We start from the raw sequence: 22,962 nt of genomic DNA on the forward strand, positions 1-22,962 counted from the left end.
GAGTTTGCGCAAGGTAAAGTAGACCTACTTGAAAGCACAGCGCAATATGAACTTGAGATTGGAGCTTAGATGCAGACGACTTGTCTGTGGCGCACATATAAGCTTCCAGCCCCTGTTGCAACCAACTGAGGACTTACCAGTCCCGATGGAGCAGACGCGAAGGCAGCGCTGAGGGAGCAGGCGGAAGTAAACCTTCTGCCAGTGTCACATGCACGTCAAAAAACACGTGAGGAACGCGAAAAACCCAGGATAGTGAACACCCCCACGCTGCAACAACGCAGGACCATGCGGCACCATTCAGCGCCAATTACCGTCGAGATTAGTCGTGTGAAATAAGAATATTAAACCATGAAAAATAACAAAGCGATGAGTCGAGGCTTTTTGTCCATTTTCAACTGAGGTTATATACATGTACATCGGGAGGAGACAGGAAATTATGTTTCCTATTAAACACCGTAGGCCCAGTCCAGGAAGATTCAGCCAGAGGGTTTGCAGGTGCAGATAGGATTCCAGGTAGAGATGTATTAGCTGCAGCGGTTGCAGATGATGATGCACCTACACGAGGGGTTTTTAATCGCTTTGCTTCAGCCTCAGGGCCTTCATCGCGCACGCGTTTTTTTGAGGGATAAGGAGGGAGAGAAGCGATGACATGCTTCGGGACGACAAAATATTTAAGGACAGGAGAAGTAACGGGAGTATTTGACTGGGATGAGATAGCGGAAGAGCTGGGCTCAAAGGTCGGGTCAGATGTCTCTGTGGGGTGCACGAGAGAAGAAATGGACAGAGAACCACGGCGGCGCTCCAGAGAAGCCGAGGGCTGCGTCGCAACGGTATTGGCTTTTCGAACACGTTCCTTGTACTTGTGGGGTCGGAGGATCAGTTAGCAATCAAATTATGGGCACGACCAGATGATTGGACCCACCTGTTCCAATTCTGGTAGACCACGCCACTGAGCAATGGCTTCCAAGAATCGAAGAGCTGCACGTTCAACAGGCTCAGCCGGATATCGCTTCGAAAGGTCAAGCAAATGCGTGTGAAGGTCGGTCGTATGGTGCACACTGGCAAACTGAGGATATGGATAGTTAGCAAAAGAATCAAGTTCGCCTTGAGGAAACTAACCTCGGAGACACGTTCAGTCATCTCAACCGCCCATTCAGGATCAGTGTCAATGGGGCGTGTGTTTCCCAAACATGTGGTCTGGAATCCATTCGCATAGGAGTTGATAACACTCAACTCTGACTGAGTACCCGCGATGCCAGTAGGAATACTACGTTTGAAGAGAATTTTCGCGGCCTCGGCTAACGTAGGCATGCCATCGGGCTCAAACTGGGCAGCATAAGCTTCCGAAAGTGACGTGTCAATCGATCCTCGCTTCTGGCTGACTCCATCATCCTCCACGGATTTCACGTCAGATGAGGCCGATCCCGAGCGGGCACGCATTGCGGAAACATCCTTTTCGTCAGGTTTCTCAACAACCTCTTCCCAGTCCACACCTACCCCAATACCAAAAAGGATTTCAAGAGCATCGGGCCCCAACCAACCACGTCCCAGGTATCCCTCTAAAGCGGCCCTAGTGACCATACCACTCAGTAAGGCATACCAGATGCGGGTGGGACGCCCGTCGCCAGTGGTGGAAGGAATGCCAGCAATAGAAGTGGGGTTGGAGGAAGAGGGCTCCGCAGGTATGATAGTCCCGGCCTTCACATCAGCGAATTGCTGCCGCTGCTCACGCATCTCACAACCAAGTTCTCGAGCGACGAAGGCAGATAGCCTGAGGAATCGCGGCAAAAGTGCAGCCATCCGTGTTCCGCTAATGGCGAGTTCCTTTGGTTCGCCCTTGTCGTTAACGTCGTTGAGGACAAACTGAGGAATAGCAGAGCGCAATGGAATGCAGGGGTCCGGCAACCCTGAACCGATCGTGGTCAGGCTTCTTTGAATTAATAGTGTAAGAAGACCATTCTTGTCCGCTGCATAGGCCTCTGCGTGAAGGCACTCAGGTGGACATTCATCAAAATCCGTCAGGTGACTTGCACAAATGGGCCAACACCTTCGAATTCCAGAATTGTACAAATCCCGAGAACGCCCGACAGCTTTGCGCACTCGAGGGCCTCGGCTTGCATGCGACCCTGAGGATGATGAAGCAAAGGGCAGGCTAGAAACGAAGTGGGATGCCGATGCCGACTCGGGTCCCCTTGCAGATAGACTGTTCAATGATCCAAGAGCCCATGGAGACTCCATACCGGCCCCACGAGGAATCGAGGAAAAAATAGATCGCGCTGGAGGTCCACCTGACTTCGATTCCGAGGCAAGGCTGGACTTGACCCTAGTTTGCTGAAAGGACGAGATCGGGGTGAGGGGGGCGAGGGAAATGGGAACGCCTGGCGACGGTTCAAAATCCATTTGGGCCCAGCGCAATTCAGTGGAGGAAGCGGTGCCGCTGGCTACGATTGATGCAATGGACATGGGCGACAAATCACTTGACAACCCTGAAAGCACGTTCTCTGGTTGCTCATCGGGGCCAAAAAGGTGCTGATCGCGTGCGAACAGGTCGTTGACAAGAGCAGAAAGCACAATTCTGATCCTAACCCCATTTGGTAACACCCCCGGAACTCCAGGATTCACTTCGTGAGTGTGACGAGAACCAACGGACCGCTGGGTGAGTAAGGAAGTAAGAACCTATAGGAGACATCAACATGGGGTGGAAAAACATGCAGGGGAAAATGAATGGCCAACCTTCTCCATTCCTTCTGCGTTCGCCCTTTGAACTTTTGCGGTCTCAATGTCCACATTTGGTACATACCGGTTCGCATCAGCACTGAGGCCTTTATACCGGTCGTCCCCGGTTAACCCAAAAAGTAGCTCGCGAGCAAGTTCATCATCAGTTTCAGTGACGTCCTTTTCGGTTGGACCTTCTGGGGACCCAGTCTGCATTCCCAGCTCAGATCTGACCTGGAATACCAGCGCCTCTCATGTGAGCGCTACGGTTGATTTTACCAACAGGCAGCTTCATCTAACCTGGTTGAAACGAGTGCGTGAATGCAGCCATAACATATGATCAAGACTGGGAATGTTGCGTCAGTAACGGGCGTTTGGGATGTGTGATCTCAAAACAAATACATCAAAGTCTGGACTGTCTTCTCCTTTGGAGGTATGCTATGAAGATGGTGGGCATGTTTGTGCGCTGGGGCTTTGTAGGTGAAGATGTTTGGGGATGGAGGGGTCTGTTCTGGCTTTACTGGGTTTGGGTGAGGGATTGTAAAAGATGGCTTGGCTTGGGGTCTGGAGGTAGTAGGCTGCTGCAAATGGGGTACTGCTGGAACGACAAAGAAGGGAGACTTGGATGACGATGTAGGAAGGGTGATGCTTTGAAGTGATGGTAAAGCGTGCTGAGTGGACGAGGGTTGTTGTTGTTGTTGGACTTGCATGGTCCAGGGGAACTTCCGGGAACGATTACTGGGCCTCTGGATGCTACGTTGTCAATACTGGCGGCGTTGCTGAGCGCTTTTTGAGAGAGGGACGGGACGGGAATTGTTGAGGTCGCCTGATGCAGTGTTGGTGGACCATGGTCACAAACGGTCACATGGTCAGACATTGACTGCGTGCTTCGCATCGCAACGACCTGCACAGCATAGAATGAAGGAAGTGCATTGAATGATATGTACAGTGAAGAAATGGTACATCAGAGGAATCAGCATCGGAAGTTATGTACAATGAAATTAAGTGGGAACACTTATTGGTCGGTGAGGTTATGGATAATTGGCAATAGTGGAGGACCTTGGAATTCAGTCCCGGGCGAAAATTTTGCAGGACCCGGGAATTGTGATTAGATACATGTAATCAATCATTTTCACACCATGGTCGGCCAGGATAAGCTCGCCATCATCCGCTCCGGAAGGCCGCTTGATTTCTGCATTGTTCACGTTCATTGGATATCGTACTTCCCCAGGTACACCTGCCCAGTCAAAGTCAACTAGCATGATTCTGGGTGTACAGTCCCTCTTCACCATGATGTTGGTAGTTCGAATGTCGCCATGCACATATCCTGCTTGGTGGAGACTGGTCACCATCTTTCGGATTTCGGATTCAAACAAGGCTTTTGCATGTATTCATGATAAGTATTATCGATGAAATCCATGACAACCATATACCATCCACCGGGAATGGGCTGAAAGCCCCTCAAGGCAGGTGCAAACCCCAATGATGAGCATTTGCGATGTGCTTCCTTTGAGTATCGACGGACGAACTTGATGCATATTTTGTCATCACTGGCAGTGCCATAGAATACGAGTTTCTCCTCCTATCTAATCACAGTAGGTATTATTCCCGCTACTCTGTAGCGGGTCCTGCAAGTTTTTCGCCCGGGACTGAATTCGTTTTCTGGCAAGGTCCTCCAATATTGCCAATTCTGCATAACCCAGGGTCCTCCAATCCCCGGCCAATATTTGTACTTGTACCCAAGCAGTACTGTAATCTTGCTTCCTCTGCCATCCCCCAGCTTTCTTTCTACTATCGATTGTTACCATTCCTCACACACACAATGCTTTCCATTTCACCCCTATGTTTGCTCAAATTGAGACTCAAAATCGTGGGCCCTCTCATTGCCACATCATGGTGGTGCATATTCAATGGAAACAAATGGATGTGACTGAGGGGAATGGGTGCACAGAATGCAAGTTACATAGTCCTCCAACCCGAGCAGGAAGAGGGAGGGGTGATGGATGGGGGAATGAGAGTGGTTCTCTGGTGGGGATTTTGCATGACTTTATCCTTCAAACTGTGCATCTGATCTCCATGCAAGGTAGTTTTTCCCTTGTGTGCACACTGGAGGAGATGCAATGAGATAGCATGGCAACAGTCCCAGCTAATGCCAGAACCTCTTGAATTTGAAGACAACCTGGCTAATTTACAACAGGCAGGAGACTGGGGATGGAGGAGGGTAACATGAAAAACAAGGACAACGAGGAACAAGAGGGAGAAGAGCAGAGGTTACAAAGAGCAAGGAAACAACTGAAGGTAATGAAACCTAGGAAAAAACACTGAGTAAGCAATCGGGATCCCACCCACCGAGTAACCAGAGGTCACAACACCTTCCCCTCAGTGAGACCGAAAAGCTTACCGGAAACAAGAAGCCAAACAAAAAACTTCCACAAAAAACAGCTTGTAGGCCAAAGGGAATAAGACGTAAGAAATAAAAACATCTTCAGCAGAGGTCGAGGTAAAGTGGGCTAGAGCCCAGTAGCTTAGGTGGACAAACAACATGTACAGAATTCGTCTGAAGAAATCAATCCAGGAATGCAGTGGCAATTAACCTGAATCGGCATGACTGCAACCTCAGAAGGCACAGTATGCGTAAGGCCGACAGCAGGTATGGTGCATAAGATGAAGCATCACCTGGGATTGTGCCAGATGTGGAAGAAAAACAGAGAGCGCATTTTTAGACCGACCACACACAAGTCTAATTTAATCTCGTACCTCCATTAAATAACAATTAAACAGCGATGGTTGAAGCTGTCATGACCTGACATATCCATCACTTCCGTCTACGCGTCCTAGTGCCACTTGGCCCGTCCCTCCCACTATCATCATCTGTCCACCCATCCGTCCACCCGTCACTGTCAGGGACAGCTCTGAAAGCGGCAAGGTCCTGGTGCGAGGGACTCGATGGGACAGATGTCGGCTATGCATAGCGGCGGTCCCGTTGTGGGGTGAGCATCCCCGACCACTTAGTCTGAAGTGGGAAGTTGAATTATCATTAAAAGGGGAAGCTACAGTACTTACCTGAAGTGGGAAGTTGAGAAGAAGGCTGCTTCTTCTGTTCCCACCCCAGGTGCTATTATATACATGCAGTTGGGGTCACGTGGGAGGAGCCACGTCATCCCCGCACACAGCCGCACTCCCCTGGGTATCTCCGTGGGAGATCCCGGAGGTGTGCCACTCTGTGAGTGGGAATGTGCGTGGTGGGTGCGGCGATTGGGGGAGTGGGGTTAGGTGTGTAGTAATACATAGAGAAGGGGAAGTCGACCATGGAACGGAAATAGAAAGAAAGAAGGAAAGGGGAAAGAAGAAACAGGGAGTGATAGCGGGGGAGCAGAGTAGGGCGGTGCAGCGTGGGGTCAGGTGGGGTGTGCCCTGACAGTCACCCTCATCCGCACTTCCTCCCTTGTGTGCATACCTTCCAACCTAGGTTGCCTGCTTCATTGTTGTCTGCCCCCAGCTGGACGGCTTGCTAGACGGCCGAATGGCCTTTTCTCTTTTGTCCGCTTGTGGACTATTGTTCCTCCTTTTGTTTCTTGCTTGCCTTTTGTTGACCAAGTTTGCCGATATTAACTATTTGTTCCTTTCTTCATTCATTAATATCGCACTTGATCCGCCACTCCTTCCGGGGCGGTCCTATTTAGTTACTTGTGTTTATAACGCATGTAGGTTACACTGGATGTACCTTAGTTCGTATATCGACTTGGATTCCCCCTCTAGACTCTCATCCTCATCGTAAGGCTCCTGTCTGAAATTGGGACACCAACGTAAGAACGAAGTGCAGCACTCCACCCGAGTCGCTGAAGCTAAAGTCCCGCCCCTCCGACCTTATGAGTCCGGACAACTTCGCGTGCCTTGTGGGTCACCCAGATACGCATCTGGCACGTTCCTGACAGTATATACGAACTCAAATCGCTCTTACGTTCTTTCCTTGCTCTATCATTGTTTCACTGAACTATGTCTAGAGCTTATCAGACCCATTCACAGATGCGCACCGAACCTGGTTCTTCTAGGCTTCCAGGTCTCGGGACGCTTGAAGAACTTTTGTGCAGACATGATCTAGACTCTTCTGAACGTCCGCCATTCCAAAGCTTTACGGCCGACCATGATGACCCTACCTCCTCCACTCCAGCACCCTCCTGTCGATTCTGTCGTTCCATATTCCAAGACCATGACAAGGCGGCTGCTGTTGAGAGAGATGTCGATCCAGACAGCCAAGCTGATGACTATGACCCCGAAGCCTCTCGTAACCCTACTCCATGTCCTGACCCCGCTAATCCTCTGGACCTGCCAGACGCCCCACCCAACCGTGGTAATGGTGGTGGTGACGGTGATGGTGGTGGTGGTGATGACGGTGGTGATGATCCGCCTGAGTGTCATATCCCAGAATCCCGACCCTGCACACTCCCACCACACCACACCTTCCTAACAACTTCACCATCCCCTACACCATGCCTCCCCACTCCCCAAGTCACCTTCCCTCCTGACTATCTCAGCTCCAGTCTAGTTGCAGCACACCGAACCTTGGCCACTCCCATCCCGGAAGCTCGGTCCCGAGTCGGAACATTTGGAGACCCCGGATTTGCTCTGATATCCCGACAGGCCTCCGACACCCCATGACATACCCTTAAACCATTCTTCCACCCATTTCATTTATTTGAGTCACCCAACATCCTTTGGATACGCAACTCCGCTTTCGGAGTTACCCGCATCCTTCGGTGATCTCACCCACATCATCACTTATTAGTCACCTTCCATTCTTAGCACAACTATCTTCTTCTTATCATTCAGTCGGCTAACCCCCCCCTTACCCATTTCTCATTCCCATTCATTTTCCGGCCTCTTACTCCGCCCTCCTTGGTCCGACACCTCAGTTCCCCGTTAAAGATATCGTTCGGTACCTCTCGGTATCATTTGGCACCTTTCGGTGTTGTCCCATTTGTCATTCGGACTTTGACTAAGTCCTTTCCATTCCCCTTTATAAGTACCCATAGATTAGAACCTGTAGTTCCTCAGTTCTAATCTCGACTAAAATGCCACCCAAAGTCCCTCTGAGTGAATCCCGTTCCCATTCTACAAGATACCTCAGACATAAGAAATACAAGGACTAACTGAGACGTAACGGAGGCACAGCGCTCCCTCCAAGTCGCTGAGGCTGCGTCCTTCTTAGAGCCTCTTGTACCATCCAGCAGAACCGGGCTCCCTGAGAAGCTTCGGTCCACTACCGGAGCTCTCGGACCCCCCTCTAGTTGAGCCCCGCCTGCATTCGGACTCATGCATTTACCCCTACGATCCGGGTTTTTGACACTGAGGATCAGCTGCCAGATGACCCAGGTAGCTGTGTGTTGGCCCAGTTGACGGACGCTATTGCCACCCTGGCCCGCTCAACCACTGCTGCTCGCCAACCCCCAGACCCCAGCCATAGGACGAAGCTTCGTGAGCCTGACCAATTTGACGGTACTGACCCTCAGAAACTCCGTACCTTCCTTGTTCAGTGTGAACTCAACTTCCAGAACCGCCCCCAAGCATTTGTCAACAAGCGTACCAAAGTCATTTATGCTACGTCATTCCTCAAGGGGATTGCTCTGAGTTGGTTTGAGCCTGAACTTCTTCATGGTAACCCGCGTTGCCATCCACGCTGGATGGATGACTATGAACTCTTTGTCCAAGAACTCGAAGAGAACTTCGGCCCACACAACCCCTTTGGTGATGCTGAGCGTCATCTGAGTACTCTGACTATGTCGGATAATCACAGGATTGCCAAGTACGTTGTCAAGTTTAATCGCAATGCTTCACAGTTACCCGGATATGGTGAGGTTGCCTTGAGGCACCATTTCTATAATGGGTTGCTGGATAGGATCAAGGACGAGATCACTCATTATGGTAAGCCATGCTCGTTGCATGACATGCACTCTCTTGCCCAAGATATCGATGGACAATATTGGGAGCGCAAGGGCGAGTTGTCGCACTGTCCGAGAGATCGAGCTACCTCACCCGACTCCTCCAAGCAGAACACGAAATCAGGCAAGAACCCGAAGTACTCTAAGTCCTCCAACCCTCCTGACTCCACATCCGACCCCTCCACCTCCGCTGATCACTCTACCAAGGACCCTAAAAAGTCTAAGGGAAAGCAACCCAACTCTGATCTGTCCTCGAAACTTGACAAGAGTGGCAAGCTCACCAAAGAAGAATGCCAGCGTCGTTTCGAGAACAACCTCTGCCTCTTCTGTGGGTGCTCTGGGCATGTGGCCAAAGAGTGTCCTAAGTCCTCCCGTGCGGCCAAAGCTAGGGCAGCCCAGGCTGAGGTTGTCACGGATTCTGTGGTGGATTCAGACGAGGAAAAAAACTAGATAGTGACCCTCTGGGCCCCGTACGACCGGTTGGTCATGCTGACCCTCCTCGTACGTCTAGAGTCCTGCACTTGAACGCATCTGGACTATCTGCTCTCCATTCTCTTTCTGTTCTGATCTCTTTTTCTCCTTGTTCTGATGATGGTCGATTTCCGACTTCAAGGGAGTGTGCTCCCAGCTCTGCTCTGTTTCCTTCTTCTGGGGGGTCTGAACCCCATAAAAATATGTCTTTTCCTTCTTCTCTTCCATCTGGAAACTTTTCCGCTCTTATTGACTCAGGATCTTCTGACACATTTGTAGATACATCCTTCGTCAATAAACACCACATCTCCACGTACCCTGTCATGCCTCTGCAACTCCGTTTGTTTGACGGTACCATGAACTCCATGATTACCCAAGCCGTCAATCTGCCCATCTGATTCGCCACTGGTGAGGTTACTCCGACGACATGCTATGTCACATCGTTGGATGGCTCTTGCACTATCGTCCTAGGACATGACTGGCTCACCCAACACAATCTGTTGATTGACTGGGTCTCGAGCAGTATAACTTTCTGGACATCTGTGCAATCCAGTTGTCAGGGCAATAGCCCTGAACCCTGAGCCACATGTAATTAGATACATATAGTCACGTGGGTAAGTGGGAACCTCCAGGTAACTGCTTACACACCACCGTAAAATACACATACTTGTATCACTTACGGCCTTGTGTGCTGAGCTACCCAAAGACCTCACATGGAGGCTCAGAGCAAAGGTATGAGCGGTGCCCGAGTAAGAAGTATGGGACAGTGGTGGAAGGTCGTAACTTGGCGGGAGGTCAGTGGAGGAGTACCAGAGGGAAGAGAGAGGAGAAAGGGAAGTGGGAAGGAGTGGCGGAAAGGAGAATTGTCAGGTCCGAAGGTGAGTATTGGAGCGGATGGGAGAAGCATAGGAGGATGACAGAAGGGTGGAGGTGTTGTGAGGGAGGAGCAGAGGAGTAGGAGGAGTAGTAGGAGGGTGGCGAGGGGGGCGGTGTTCAGTCCGAGGTGAGTATCGGAGCGGACGGAGATAGGGGAGGAGAGGGAAGGAGGAGTGGAGGTGGCATGGGAGGTAAGAGGAGGTGTGGTGCCAGGACCGAAGGTGAATATCGGAACGGACAGCGGTAGGGTAGGACTCTGGAGGTGGGGAAGGAGGAGGTCCGGAAGTCGGGTTGGGGTCGGGTATGCACGGATATGACACTCATTCCTATTTGGGCTGCTGCTTCCTTTCTATTCAGTCAGTCAGCCATTCCCCACTCCCAACCTGAACTGTTCGGCTCACTAATGGAGGTGACTGCATAGCCATTGGAGGGAGAGCAGAATGGGATGAGTGTCTGGAAGTACAACCTGTGGGTTGGCCAATGGCAACTTGGCGCTCCTGGGAGCGTACCAGTAGCGAGTATGATGTGGGCTCCTTGAGGGAGCCACCTGGCTGTCTGCTAACAGGGACTTGGTGCTCCTGGGAGCGTGCCGGTAGCGGGTGTGCTGGGAGTGGTTGGCTGGCGGTGACTTGGCGCTCAATGGAGCATACCGGTAGTGCGGGATACTGGGACTCCCAAAGGGAGTCACCCAGCTGGTGGCTATCAGTGACTTGGCGCTCACAGGAGTGTACCGGTAGCGGGAGTTGTTTGGGAAAGCAGGCTGGTTGAAAGGTATCTTACTATTTTGGGGACGGTAACGTTCCGTTCCCCTGTTCGCCTCAGGCCTCAGTAGGTCCATCTAAACATAAGCTTTGATGAGCTGTATATTCAACGGGGTAGAGGTAAAGGCTACCGGGCCTTTACAACTACTCTGAGGTATATATATGTAATTTACATATCTCGGCACAAATAAATAAAGAAAGAACAGCATCACTATAATGGGAATTATAGTGAAGTAAGGTTAATCCCTTACACTGGTGGACCAGTGCACGGTAGTGGGTGACCGTGGGAAGTGGGACCCATGGGTGCGTGGCCAGGCATCCTGGAGCTGCCTGGACCATATCCCTCTCCTAAGGAGGTGGGATAGGCTACAGTTCCTGATAGGGAACTTCTGGTTGGATGGGAGTGGGCAGCAGGAGGTTGGGCATGGGAATGCCCTCCTCATTGCAGTTTTGTCATGGAGAGGATGAATAGGGAGGTGGACATGGTTCCAGGGTTACAGGTTGAGTTTACAGTGGTGGCACAATGGTGAGGATGTTACAATCGAGGTACAAGGTTTGTGGGTTATGTATTCGATAAGGATGGAACAATTCTGGCAACTGCCTTACATGTCATATGACTCATAGCTATCTAATATAAATATTACAATGGTCAAGGGAAATCCCTTGAAACTCAACAAATCCCCCAGCCAGCACCAAAACCCAGTGGGAAAGCTTGGCATGGGGTTTGACAGCAAAATAAGGTGATGGAATCCCAAAGTCTGCTTGCCTATAGTCACGGACCATAAGATTCTAGATCCGTTTCTATAACAATCCTCCTTCCTTTCTCCTTGGGCCTTGGCCCTTCACTCCTCCTTTGGGAAACACCATTGAGTCAAACCCTTGACCCTCGGTGTTGTTCCTCCTTCCAGCTCCCTTTGTCTGCTTTCAGAGTACCCTTGCTCCTTTTGATTCCGGACCCCTCCTTATATACAATGTACATAGTAACTTGTAACCTCAGTCCGAAATCGACCTGAAACAGCCAGTCAGATCGTAATAACTCAAGAGATACCTCGCCAGTAGGTGAAGATGTGCATTCCTCACCTGGCGCATTCCTGAGACAACAAGCTCTCAGGCAAGTCATCGAAGCTCTTGGAGAATTCGAAGGTGGAATTTTTGAGGATTTGAATAACTACATGAAACGTTGTAGGAGAAATAATATTCAAAGAATAAAACAATGATCTATCAGAATAGTCAACGAACAGGTGACAAGTTCAGACGTTTAACAGATCTCATGATCTTTATGAGACTGGACAGACATTAGATCATTATAAATTATCTACACCCATGTAGTATGAGATTTAATCTACTACAATCATGCCTAGAACTTGGCATAGGTGTAATATTCAAAGAATATATCCCTACAACAAGAAAATAGCACATAGACGGCAGAATAAGAAGGAACATTGGAAAAGAAATGTGAATATCTCGGGAACCAGTAAACCTTTGACTGTAATCTTTTTACCATCTGAAAGGACTGTTTCTTAACTTTATCCACGGTTTTGTTTCATTCTGAAAGCTTCAAAACTGACGGAGATATCGCTCAAACGGCGAAACACCTTATAATTCATATATATTTATTTGCTAATTCTTACAAAAAGTAATGTGACTCAAGGGAAATATATTGGCGCCCGGAAGTCTGGCGGACCGAATACCATATGATAGAGTATTCACCGGCGCGGGCGGACAGTTTTTGATCGCATCAGAAGAGGAGAAAATGCTAAAAAACCGGATCTTGTATATTTTCCCATGATTCATCAAAACCTTTTGATTTTAAGCTCAAATAAATCGGAACAAAGGAATGATTGATGATATGGATCTCGGATCATAAGCATAAAGTGATTCAAAAGTCCGCGGATCAGTTAATTAATTGGGAAGGCTCTAGAACATTAGTAATGATGCGGCTTCACAAAAAGGGGTCAATTAGAGAACAGTCTAGAAAGTTCCTTCATAGCCGAGTCATTTCTAAAGATAACCGTTTGTAATTAGGGCGGTGTAGAGCATAGCTTTAGCGCTACAAGATCCCGCTAAGATCGGCCCAAAAGACAAAGAAATGAATTACTTATTGCTGAGTCATGTCCTAAGTCCATTATTAAGCTTACACAGCCCAAGCCCCTATATCATTCTAGAACTATCTATAATACAAATGTAGCACATGTAACTAGTGCGAGGCGTGGGAGTAGAGAGGCCTCTGAAAAGCATAAAAGGCCGCCGCTTCTGCCCCCTCTCAAACCTCAGGTAGAAATAAAAGTTTAATTCTCCTCACCAGTGGTTGGTTCATTTGCTCCAAAAGATAAAAGCAAATATTAGTTGTTAGCTAATATAAAACTAACACGTCACTCTAAGCGTGAGTTAGGGTCAGTTAGACACAGCTGAACAAAAGTGTCATAGTGAGAATTAGTGAGAATTTGGTGGAGGGACTTCTTAATTGAATAATCTCTCAGCAATATTTGGTTATCACACCACAGGAGAAAAGTGAGCGATCCTGAACCTGCTAGATAACTAGCACGCACTCTAAGCGATAGAAAGAGCAGTTTGGTCACTCCTGTATTGAGTAACATTTATTGCAGAATTATTTTATTAGTAGTTTTCCTTCAGTAAATTATCAGGAAAATCACGTCCTACTGAAAAGTGGTATATCTAGGTGTAATATTGACTAGAAATCATAGTAAAGTCAATATAGAATTTTATCCATCGATGATCTATACGTCAGGTGAGATCGTTGGGGGGTGTTTATTGTTGTTTAGACAGTGAACAATTATATATTTGGCAACCAAAACACAGTCAGTACGCAAATCAGCACAAACTCTAATATCGTTATTGGACGTAGGAAACTGGTTACATAAGGTGATCCAGCTCCGCTCCTTCAACGCACAGACTCGGCTCAGATACCCGCTTCCACAACTATAAAACCCCTTCCATTCATGTGACAACTCGGTACGAATTTAGTATCTAAAAATAGGGCTAATTCCTACGATCCCATCGATACCAAGAACGTCCCAATTGGTGGAGAATTGATGGAGTTCCGTGTTGGAGAAGTTAGGCATGGCAGGTCACGAGCATGTGCAGGTGTGGGAATCTCAAGCAGCAACCCAGAATTCCAGCCTCACTCGTTCCCACAGCGTCTAATAAATTGGTAAAAATGTTTATTGGCTGCGTGAAAGTTATCTCCGGCTTCATTTCCAATTTCGGCTTTTAATTCCGTGAATCCGTTGAGAAATCGCCTATTTTTATATAATTTCATATTTTGCCATCATTTCAGTTATTGATTGATATTCTTTTATTGTTACTGATACTTTTTCGATTATTTCGCCTAATAAGGTACCCAGGTGCCATATGGTACCAATATTTCTCATCTATTATTTCTAAAAATAATTATTAGATATAATCCTGTACATACCGGATTTTGAACACATGTTCTCCCCTCCCCCAAATTCTCTAAGGTGCTAGGACGCGCTAGAGTTGGAGTGAGTGTGTGGAATCCAACAGTAGGAATAAGGGCAACTGTCTAGCCCACAATGAGTGGGTAGTAGATTTGTTGAGCCCGGACCTTGTGGAATCCTGGAGAACTCACACGGAGTTTAAGGATCGAGAGCATAGCGAGTTTAGTCAAGAAGTAGGAGTTTTGGAGAGTTTGGCCCCATGAGCTTAGTTGGCATAGAGAGCTGCGAGCCCTCTTTCAATGTGTGCATGGGCTCTGTCCCCATCCTGGGGTGTTGCCTGGTGTCAAGCTCAAAGGGGGTTCGGCTGGTAGCAGAGTGGATGCAGTTGTTGTAGGCAAACTCCGCTAGCTCCCAGTCCACCCAGTTGTCTTGGTGGTGGTTGACAAACACTCAAAGGTAGGCTTCTATCTCCTGGTTTACCCACTCGGTTTGTCCATCCATCTGTGGGTGGCAGGGTGTTGAGGGGGTGAGCTTGACTCCAAGGAGGTCTGCGAGGAGATGAAGGCGCTTCCTCTATCACTGAGGATCTCTTTGGGTAGACCATGGTGTCTCCAGATGTGTTCGAGGAAGAGCCACACGATTCCCGCTGAGTTCACCATCATCACCATAGGGACCATGTGGATGTGCTTGGACAGGTGGTCCACTACAACATTGTATCCCTTCGACTTGGGAAGCTCCCCTACCATGTCAACAGAGATCACTTGCCAGCGGCATGTGGGGACCTTGTTCAGGATGAGCTTTCCGACCTTATGGGAGGGGAAGGACTTGACACGGTTACAGGTGTTGCACCCACGCACATACCGTCCTACATACTCTGCCATCCGGGGCTGCCAGTAGTCATGGGAGACGAGTTCCAGGGTCTTCCATCGCCCTGGGTGCCCTGTCACCTGCGCATCATGGTGTAACCGCACCAGGTCATGGCAGAGTTGCAGGTCCTTGGGGATGTATATTCTCCCCCTGTATAGGACTAGCTCTCCCTGTTTCTCCCATTCTGTCATATCCGTGCATACCCGACCCCTACCCGACTTCCGGACCTCCACCCTCTTCACCTCCGGAGTCGTACCCTACCACTGCCATTCCGATACTTACCTTCGGTCCTGGCAACACACCTCCTTCTACCCCCCCGCTCCTCCTTCACCCAACCTCCACCCTCCCATCATCCTCCTACGCTTCCCCTGTCTGCTCCGATACTCACCTTCAGACCTGACAACCCTCCTTTCCGCCACTCCTTCCCCCTTACCTTTCCCCTCTCTCCTCCCTCTGGTACTCCTCCACCACCCTTCCGCCAAGTTACAACCTTCCACCGCTGTCCTGTACTTTGTACTTGGACACCGCTCATACCTTTGCTCCGAGCCTCCGTCATAGTCCCTACCTCAGACTTTGACTCCACCTCGGTCTTAGTCCATTGCATTGGTGACCTCATACTACGTAAACACCATTGCCAATATCCCTCGGACTTTCAACCCCGCCTCCGTAACCTCCGTAAGCTCCGCAACCCCCGAGCTTCGTGGATCGCCTACGGCACTTTCGCCGCTTGTAATGTATCTCTCATGTTTACCCCTCATCCCTATTTGGACTACTGCTTCTTCCCATTCTAGCCAGTTAGTCATCATCCCCACTTCTCCTCATCCTCCTGCCCCTCTGGGCCTCGCCCTCCCTACCTCCTTTCGGACGTATCACAGGTCCTGCCTTATGACCTTCGGTACCGCTCCGCTTCTTCTACCCTTTGTTCCCGTTCGGACGTCTTCATTCTGATTCGGCTTCCCTTTGTTTCGTTGTGCTTTTGCCCCCTCCATTATATATATCGGTGCTTGTACATACTCGTTTTGGTTCAGTCCGAAATCGACCTGAAATGCCCCCAAGAGACTTCCTGCTCACCTACTGTGAAATTAAGGACCAAATGGACAAACAGCAATGGCACAGCGCTCCGCTTGAGTCGCTGAGGCCAAGGTCCCTCCACGCTAAGTCTCCGATTCCACTCCGGAGTCGTCTGTATCAGCCCCATTCTAACACATTCATCTGACCTAACCGTCCCTTCTCCTAGTTCTCGCATTGCCTTCACCATGCTCTCATCCAGGTCCCTTGCTCCATGGATCCTCTCGAGGATAGTCATCTCTTCTCCTTCTATGGAGATCACCTCCGTTGTGCAGGTTTCAAACCAAGTTGGTTGGAGGAGTGGCAGCCCCTCATTATCATCCTTACCCCTCAGGTGGTCAGCACGGTGCGAGAGTGCATCCAGTTTCCCAATGAGCTTTCCTGGGCAGTGGATGAGGGTAAAGTGGAACTGAGAGAGGAAGAGTGACCACCGTGCTTGGCGCCGGTTCAGGCGCTGCATGGTGCAGAAGTACCCTAGATTATGGTGGTCAGTGTAGACATCGACCTTCTCCTCTGCTCCTTGCAGGAAATGCTGCCATTCCTCGAGGGCATGCACTATCGTGAGCATCTCCTTGTCATACACCTCGTAGTTGTGTTCCACATCTGTGAAGCTTTGTGACATGAAGGCCACCAGGCGGAATTCTCCATCCATCTGGAGCTGAGAGAGGATGGCACCAGTTGCGAAGTTGGAAGCATCGCACTCAAGTTTGAAGCAGCCTGTGTCAGCAGGGAAGGCAAGGACAGGGGTGGAGGTGACGGTGTCCTTGAGGGCATGGAACGCACAGTCCTCGTCCAGTCCCCAGGCCCATGCCTTTGTCTTGTGGGTTAATGCGTGGAGGGGGTGGGCTATCTCCGAGAAATCTTTGATGAACCGGTGGTAGAAGTTGACAAACCCCAGGAAGGACTGCACCTCTTTGACCTTAGTTGGGGTCAGCCAGTCAAAGACTCTGCGGATTTTCATGGGATCCATTGCGACACTTCCCTTGGTGATGATGAGGCTGAGATATTCAATTTGGGTCCACTCAAACTTGCACTTCTCCGGCTTCAGGAAGAGCTTCCTTCTTCACAGCGTTTCCAGAACCTCGCGGACGACCTTCCAGTGTTCTTCCAGGGTAGCGGTGAAGATCAGGATGTCATCCATGTAACAGATGATGACCTCCCAGTCGATGAAGTCTCGGAGTATGTCATTCATCATGGTCTGGAACGTTGCTGGGGAGTTGCATAGGTGTCAGGGGATGATCCCTGGGTCCCCATGACCCCTCTCTCTATGGCCCACAGCCCTGTGTGTAAACAGCCTATCCTAAGGCACAACCAACTGTGGGTAAGAAAGTGATATAAGATAGAAGGCAAGTAAGATACACTTGTGGGTAAGAAAGTGAGAAGAAGATTAACTTCTCACTTTCCCACAGTGGCCCAATATGGCAAAAACCTCCGGGGATACCCGGAAGTCACATGAGAAGTGGGAACCGGGCCCGGAGCATGCGGCATGTGGAGCATGCAGGGCAGAGCACACATGCGGGTCTGGGTCTGGGCTAGTCAGGGTGTGTGCCCTGACAATAGGCCAAAGAACATGACGGTAGGCTCAAACAACCCCTGGTTGGTCGAGAACACCGCTTTCCATTCATCGCTGTCCTTGATGCAGACATTATTGAACCCCCAGCAGAGGTCTAGCACTGAGAAGTACTTGGTGTTTCGGAGGCGCGCAAGGATGTCCGAGATGAGGGGGAGGGGGTATGAGTTCTTCACTATGATCTCATTGAGCTTGTGGTAGTCCTGGACCAGGTGTAACAACCCATCCTTCTTTTTGATGAAGAAGACTGGCACCCCCATTGGGGACTTGGACAGCTGTATGTGTCTGTTCCGCAGGTCCTCACGGAGGAACTCGTCTAGTTCCTTCTGTTCTGGCCTTGACAGGGGGAAGGTCCTCCCTCTCAGGAGTTTGGCCTCCGGTGCCAGATCTATTGCATGGTCCCAAGGCTTCCATGGAGGTAACTGGTCGAAAGCCTCCTTCGAGAATACATCTTGGATGTCATATCCATACATACTCGATCCCGAACCGACTCCTGGACCCCCATCTTCGCCACCTCCAGAGTCCTACCCTACCACCGTCTGTTCCGATACTCACCTTCGGACCTGACACCACACCACCCCTCACCCCTCATGCCACCTCCACCCTTCCGTCCTTCTCCTACCTTACCCTTGTCCATTCCGATACTCACCTTGGACCAAACACCACTCCTCTTGCCGCCCTCCTCCTCACACTCCTCCTCACACTCCTCCTCATCCTCCTCACGACACCTCCACCCTTCTGTCACTCTCCTACCCTTCTCCCATCCGCTCCGATACTCACCTTCGGACCTGACACCTTTCCTCTCCTCCACTCCTCTTTCCTCTCTCCTCTCTCTTCCCTCTGACCCTCTTCTGCTGACCCTCCGCCAAGTTACGACCTTCCGCTGCTGTCCCGTACCCTGTACTCAGACACTGCTCGAGATTCCGTCATAGTTCCTACCTTGGACTTTGACTCCACCTCGGCTTAAGTCCATCGCATTGGTGACCTCATACTACGTAAACACCATTGCCAATATTCCTTGGACTTCCAACCCTGCCTCTGTAACCTCCATAACCTCTGTAAGCTCCGAGCTCCACGGATCATCTTTGGCACTTTCGCTGCTTGTAATGTATCTTTCACGTTTTCCCCTCATCCTTATTTGGACTGCTGCTTCTTCCCATTCTAGCCAGTTAGTCATCATCCCCACTTCACCTCACCCTCCTGCCCCTCTGGGCTTTGCCCTCCCTATCTCCTTTCGGATGTACCACAGGTTCTGCCCTATGACCTTCAGTACCGCTCTGCTTCTGTCATCCCTTTGTTCCTGTTTGGATGCCTTCGTTCTGATTCAGACCCCCTTTGTTTCCCTTGTGCTTTCGCCTCTCCATTATATACCGGTGCTTGTACATACTCGTTTTAGGCCCTTGGTCTAAAATCGACCTGAAATGCCCCCTAGAGACTTCCTGCTTGCCACCTATGAAATTAAGGACCAAATGGACAAACAGCAATGGCACAGCGCTCCGCTTGAGTCGCTGAGGCCAAGGTCCCTCCTTGCTAAGTCTCCGGTTCCCCTCCGGAATTGTCTGCCCTTGCCCAGTTCTAACATTGGAAGTCCTGGTACTGCTCTGGCACCAGTGCCTCAAACTGTGCGGGTTCTGCCTCCGGCTCACGGGCCTCCTGGGCCATCCGCTGTGACAGCATCATAGTCGCTCTTAGCTCATGTCCCCACCCCAGGGGAATGATAGCGGCGTAGATCCCATCCTCAGGCTCTATCACGGGGTCTGAGTCAGCTCATGCTCGTATTGACTGGCAGGATGTCGGGCAGTGGGACATGGTGACTTTCTGCTGTGTCCAGTCCACTTCCGGGTTGTGGTGTAGCAGCCACGAGTGTCCTATAATGAGGGACTGCCTCCCAAGGTTCGCAATGGCGAAGCAGGCCTGCTCCGTGTGTTGCCCGAATGTCAAGAGGGCCTCTAGCTCCTCGGTTATGGCTCCATTATCATTTGGGGTTCCATCAATGTTGCGTACAGGGATGGGCTGGGGAAGTGGGGTCGTCTTGAGCCTGTGTTTTCTGACAAACTCGGGGCTCACAAAGTTCCCTGTAGCTCCAGAATCTAGGAGGGCTGACATGGAGATGGTGGCAAGGGAGGTTAATGTCATATCCATACAATCCCGACCTCCGCTCCAGGCTCCCGGAACTCCGAAACTGACTCCAGAGCCCTACTTCCCTTCTGTCACCTTCTCCTTGCCGACTCCCAAGAGGTTATCCCACCTCCGGCTCCGACACCACCTTTGGTCCGACTCTGGAACATTCTAGGTCCGACCTCATCCTTGACACCTCCCAGACGAGCATGCAACACCTATGCTCCTGACTCCGGACCTCCGCTCCGGAATCCCGTTCGCGTCTCTGTCTCCGGAACCTCCGGTCTTAGCTCCGACCTCGGACTTTGACCCCACCTCCGCTTATACCCATTGTATTGGTTAGCTCATTCCATTTAATTACGTTTGCCAATATTCCGGAGGTTAACTTCCGAGTTCAGACTTTCTGGACTTACGTCGGACCTTGCAACTATTTGTCTCCTTTCGGAGTACCCTCGCTCCTTTTGATTCCGGACCCCTCCTTATATACAATGTACATAGTAACTTGTAACCTCAGTCCGAAATTGACCTGAATTCCCCCCAAGAGACTTTCCCTCTGCTAGATCCGAAATTAGGGACCCCCAGGACAACCAGCGATGGCACAGTGCTCCGCTTGAGTCGCTGAGGCCGAGGTCCTTCCACACTAAGTCTCCAATTCCACTCCAGAGTCGTCTGAATCTGCCCGTTCTAACAGTTAAGGCGGTTAGCTTCATGGCAAGGTTGAGGGATCTGGGAGGCTGCTTGGACAACACATAGATGGCAGGCAGCAGGACCGCTACCTCCAGCGCCGTTTCTGGGGCTTCTCTGCCCTTGCTGGTTGAGGACGTGTTTTTCCTCTTCTTCTTGGCAATGACTCAGTGGAATTTAGATATTGGCACTGGGATAGGTGTCAGGGCACACCCGCCCCACCTGGCTCCACCCGGCTCCACCCAGTTCCACTCCACCCACTACCCCCTTCTCCCCCTTCCCATTTCCTCCTCCTTCTACTTCCTTCCTCTTTCCATCCTTCCTCTGTATCATTCTTTATTCTTTCTATTTCTATTTACACGGACAACTTTCCTTGATCGATGTACCATTGACCTGCCCACAGTCCATGCATGACATGCCCAGCCCCAGATGGATGGCTGGGGCTGTGCATGAGGACGACATGGCAATCCTCATGTGACCCAAGCGCCATGTATATAAACATACCTGGGGTGGGAACCAGAGAAGCAGTCTTCTTCTCACTATTCCCACTTCAGGGACATCTGCCTGCACCGGACCCACTGCCGCACGTGCTCGCTTCATACCTACCGGGCCCCAGCGCTGGGCGATATACCCGGACACTCTCGACCCTGGACCGGTCCCTGACAATAGGCGCCTCACAGTATCTACACGAGCTAGTACTATCACCTGCAGGTGGCCAGGACACGTCCCTCACCAGTCACCTTCCTGAAAATCCTCCTGGGCTTCTGCTTCCTGCCCTTCTCCCTCTGTCTCTGGTTCATCTACCAGTTGTCTTGTCATATCCATCCACAGCCATCATCTTCTACTACCTCTGGTCCTTCTTCACTAACCTTGGAGCCCCCATATTCCGCAATCACCTCCACCTCCCTCGATGGTCACCACCCCCTCTTTTCAATATATTACCTACACCTCCCTAAGTACGGAGCCCCAAAGGCTTCCGGACAGCTCCGACGTCCGCTAATGCACTCCCACCCCCACTGGGCAATTCACTTGCTTGCCCTGCAAGTCCACCTTCGGGCCTATCCCTCCTTTCCATTTCTGGGTTATTGTCAGAGACCAGGTTGAGACGAAGGAATGTCTCTGTGGCGGAGGGCTTTGGCCTCAGCGACTTATGCAAGGAGCGCTGTGCCAAGTAACACATCCATGCCCTAACTTACTAACTGGCAACCAGAACTAAAAGGGGGTAACTCTAGTCGATTTTATTACTGAGGTGTAACCTATGTACAAGTTGTGTATATATACATAGTTACAATGAGGGCGGGCCCGCAAATGGCAGAGCTGAGCGGAGTGGAGCTAACGGGGTTAAACATTAGCCCATTGAATATTACTGACAAGTCGGGTTACGGGGTTAACGGAATGGTAGGTGATAACCCAGAAATGGAAAGGAGGGATAGGCCCGAAGGTGGATTTGCAGGGCAAGCGAGTGTATTGCCCAGCGGAGGTGGGAGTGTGCTAGCGGACGTCAGAGCTGTCCGGAAGCCTTCAGGGCTCCATACTTAGGGAGGCATAGGTAATAAATTGAAAAGAGGGGGTGGTGACCATTGAGGGGTACCGAGGTGATTGCAGAATATGGGAGCTCCAAGGTTAGTGAAGAAGGAGCAGAGGTAGTCCGGAGGGATCGGAGGGAGTGGAAGTCGATGGCCGGGGATGGATATGACAGTTATCACCTGCCATTCACGGGCCTGCCTCAATGTAACTATATATACTTACATAACTTGTAGATAGGTTACACTCCAGTGATAAAATTGACTAGAGTTGATCCCCTTTAGTTCTCATTGCCAGTAAGTAAATTAGGGCACAGACATGTAACTTGGCACAGCGCTCCTGGTCTGAGTTGCTGAGGCTGAAGCCCTCCGCCATGGAGACAACTCCTTCGTCTCGCTCCAGTCTCTAACATGTCTCTTCAGCCCCTCCATGAGTGCCCTGAGGTCTTTGGGGTGCATCCATCTGGCTCAGCGGGTTTTCGGTTATGGGCAATCCCGTGCAATGTGCCCTGGTGTGTTGCAATTATAAAACAGCCCATTTCACCTCTGGTCGATCCTTGAGCGGTCAAGGTCCATGGGCTGTGGCCCTGCTCCTGCTGTGGGGCAGGGTGCAGGGGGCTGGGGTGTGGTGGCGGTGGGTAGGGGGTGTGGCTGCAGGAGAGTGGTAGGGAGTGGGGGTCTCACAGGCAAGAGTGGAGGCCTGGTAGGGGCCAAGCAGGGTTGCGTCACCTGGAAATGCTGCCACTGGTTGTCAAGGAGGGTGGCCTCGCATTTCCACTCAGCCCAGGTCGTTGGCATGGGGCAGAGGAGGTAAATCCTCTCGTGGAGCTGGGAGTTGATTCGCCTGTTCAAAGCGATCTACTAGCCCCACGTCCCCTAGCTGTGAGGTGGGTCCGAGGATCTCAAACTCCTGGATGATCTTATCCACGAAGTCGCTGCCCTGCCGCAGAG

At 50.6% G+C, this 22,962-nt stretch overlaps 3 protein-coding genes across 3 annotated transcripts; all 3 read right to left on the reverse strand.

Annotated features, from left to right (window-relative positions):
- Positions 1–387: 387 nt before the first annotated feature.
- Positions 388–3,709, reverse strand: EI90DRAFT_3157124 (uncharacterized protein). Its single transcript, XM_039066096.1, has 6 exons — positions 3,118–3,709; positions 3,016–3,061; positions 2,734–2,949; positions 1,120–2,676; positions 923–1,066; positions 388–859 (listed from the first exon to the last, which is right to left on the reverse strand). Exons 1-6 carry the CDS (start codon positions 3,423–3,425, stop codon positions 392–394), a joined length of 2,739 nt encoding a protein of 912 aa, XP_038912029.1. The 5' UTR covers positions 3,426–3,709; the 3' UTR covers positions 388–391.
- Positions 3,710–3,782: 73 nt separating this feature from the next.
- On the reverse strand, positions 3,783–4,088 carry EI90DRAFT_2933000 (uncharacterized protein; the record flags this gene model as incomplete). Its single annotated transcript, XM_039055086.1, has 1 exon — positions 3,783–4,088. A coding segment is annotated over one exon (306 nt), but the record flags the coding sequence as incomplete, so codon positions are not given.
- Positions 4,089–4,809: 721 nt separating this feature from the next.
- EI90DRAFT_3073869 (uncharacterized protein) lies at positions 4,810–5,272 on the reverse strand (the record flags this gene model as incomplete). The annotated part of the gene is made up of 3 exons (XM_039061466.1): positions 4,810–5,023; positions 5,117–5,198; positions 5,264–5,272. Coding segments are annotated over 3 exons (216 nt in total), but the record flags the coding sequence as incomplete, so codon positions are not given.
- Positions 5,273–22,962: the final 17,690 nt, after the last annotated feature.

Source organism: Cantharellus anzutake (genome assembly GCF_015039405.1).
Source record: "Cantharellus anzutake strain C23 chromosome Unknown EI90scaffold_55, whole genome shotgun sequence".
NCBI lineage: Eukaryota > Fungi > Basidiomycota > Agaricomycetes > Cantharellales > Hydnaceae > Cantharellus > Cantharellus anzutake.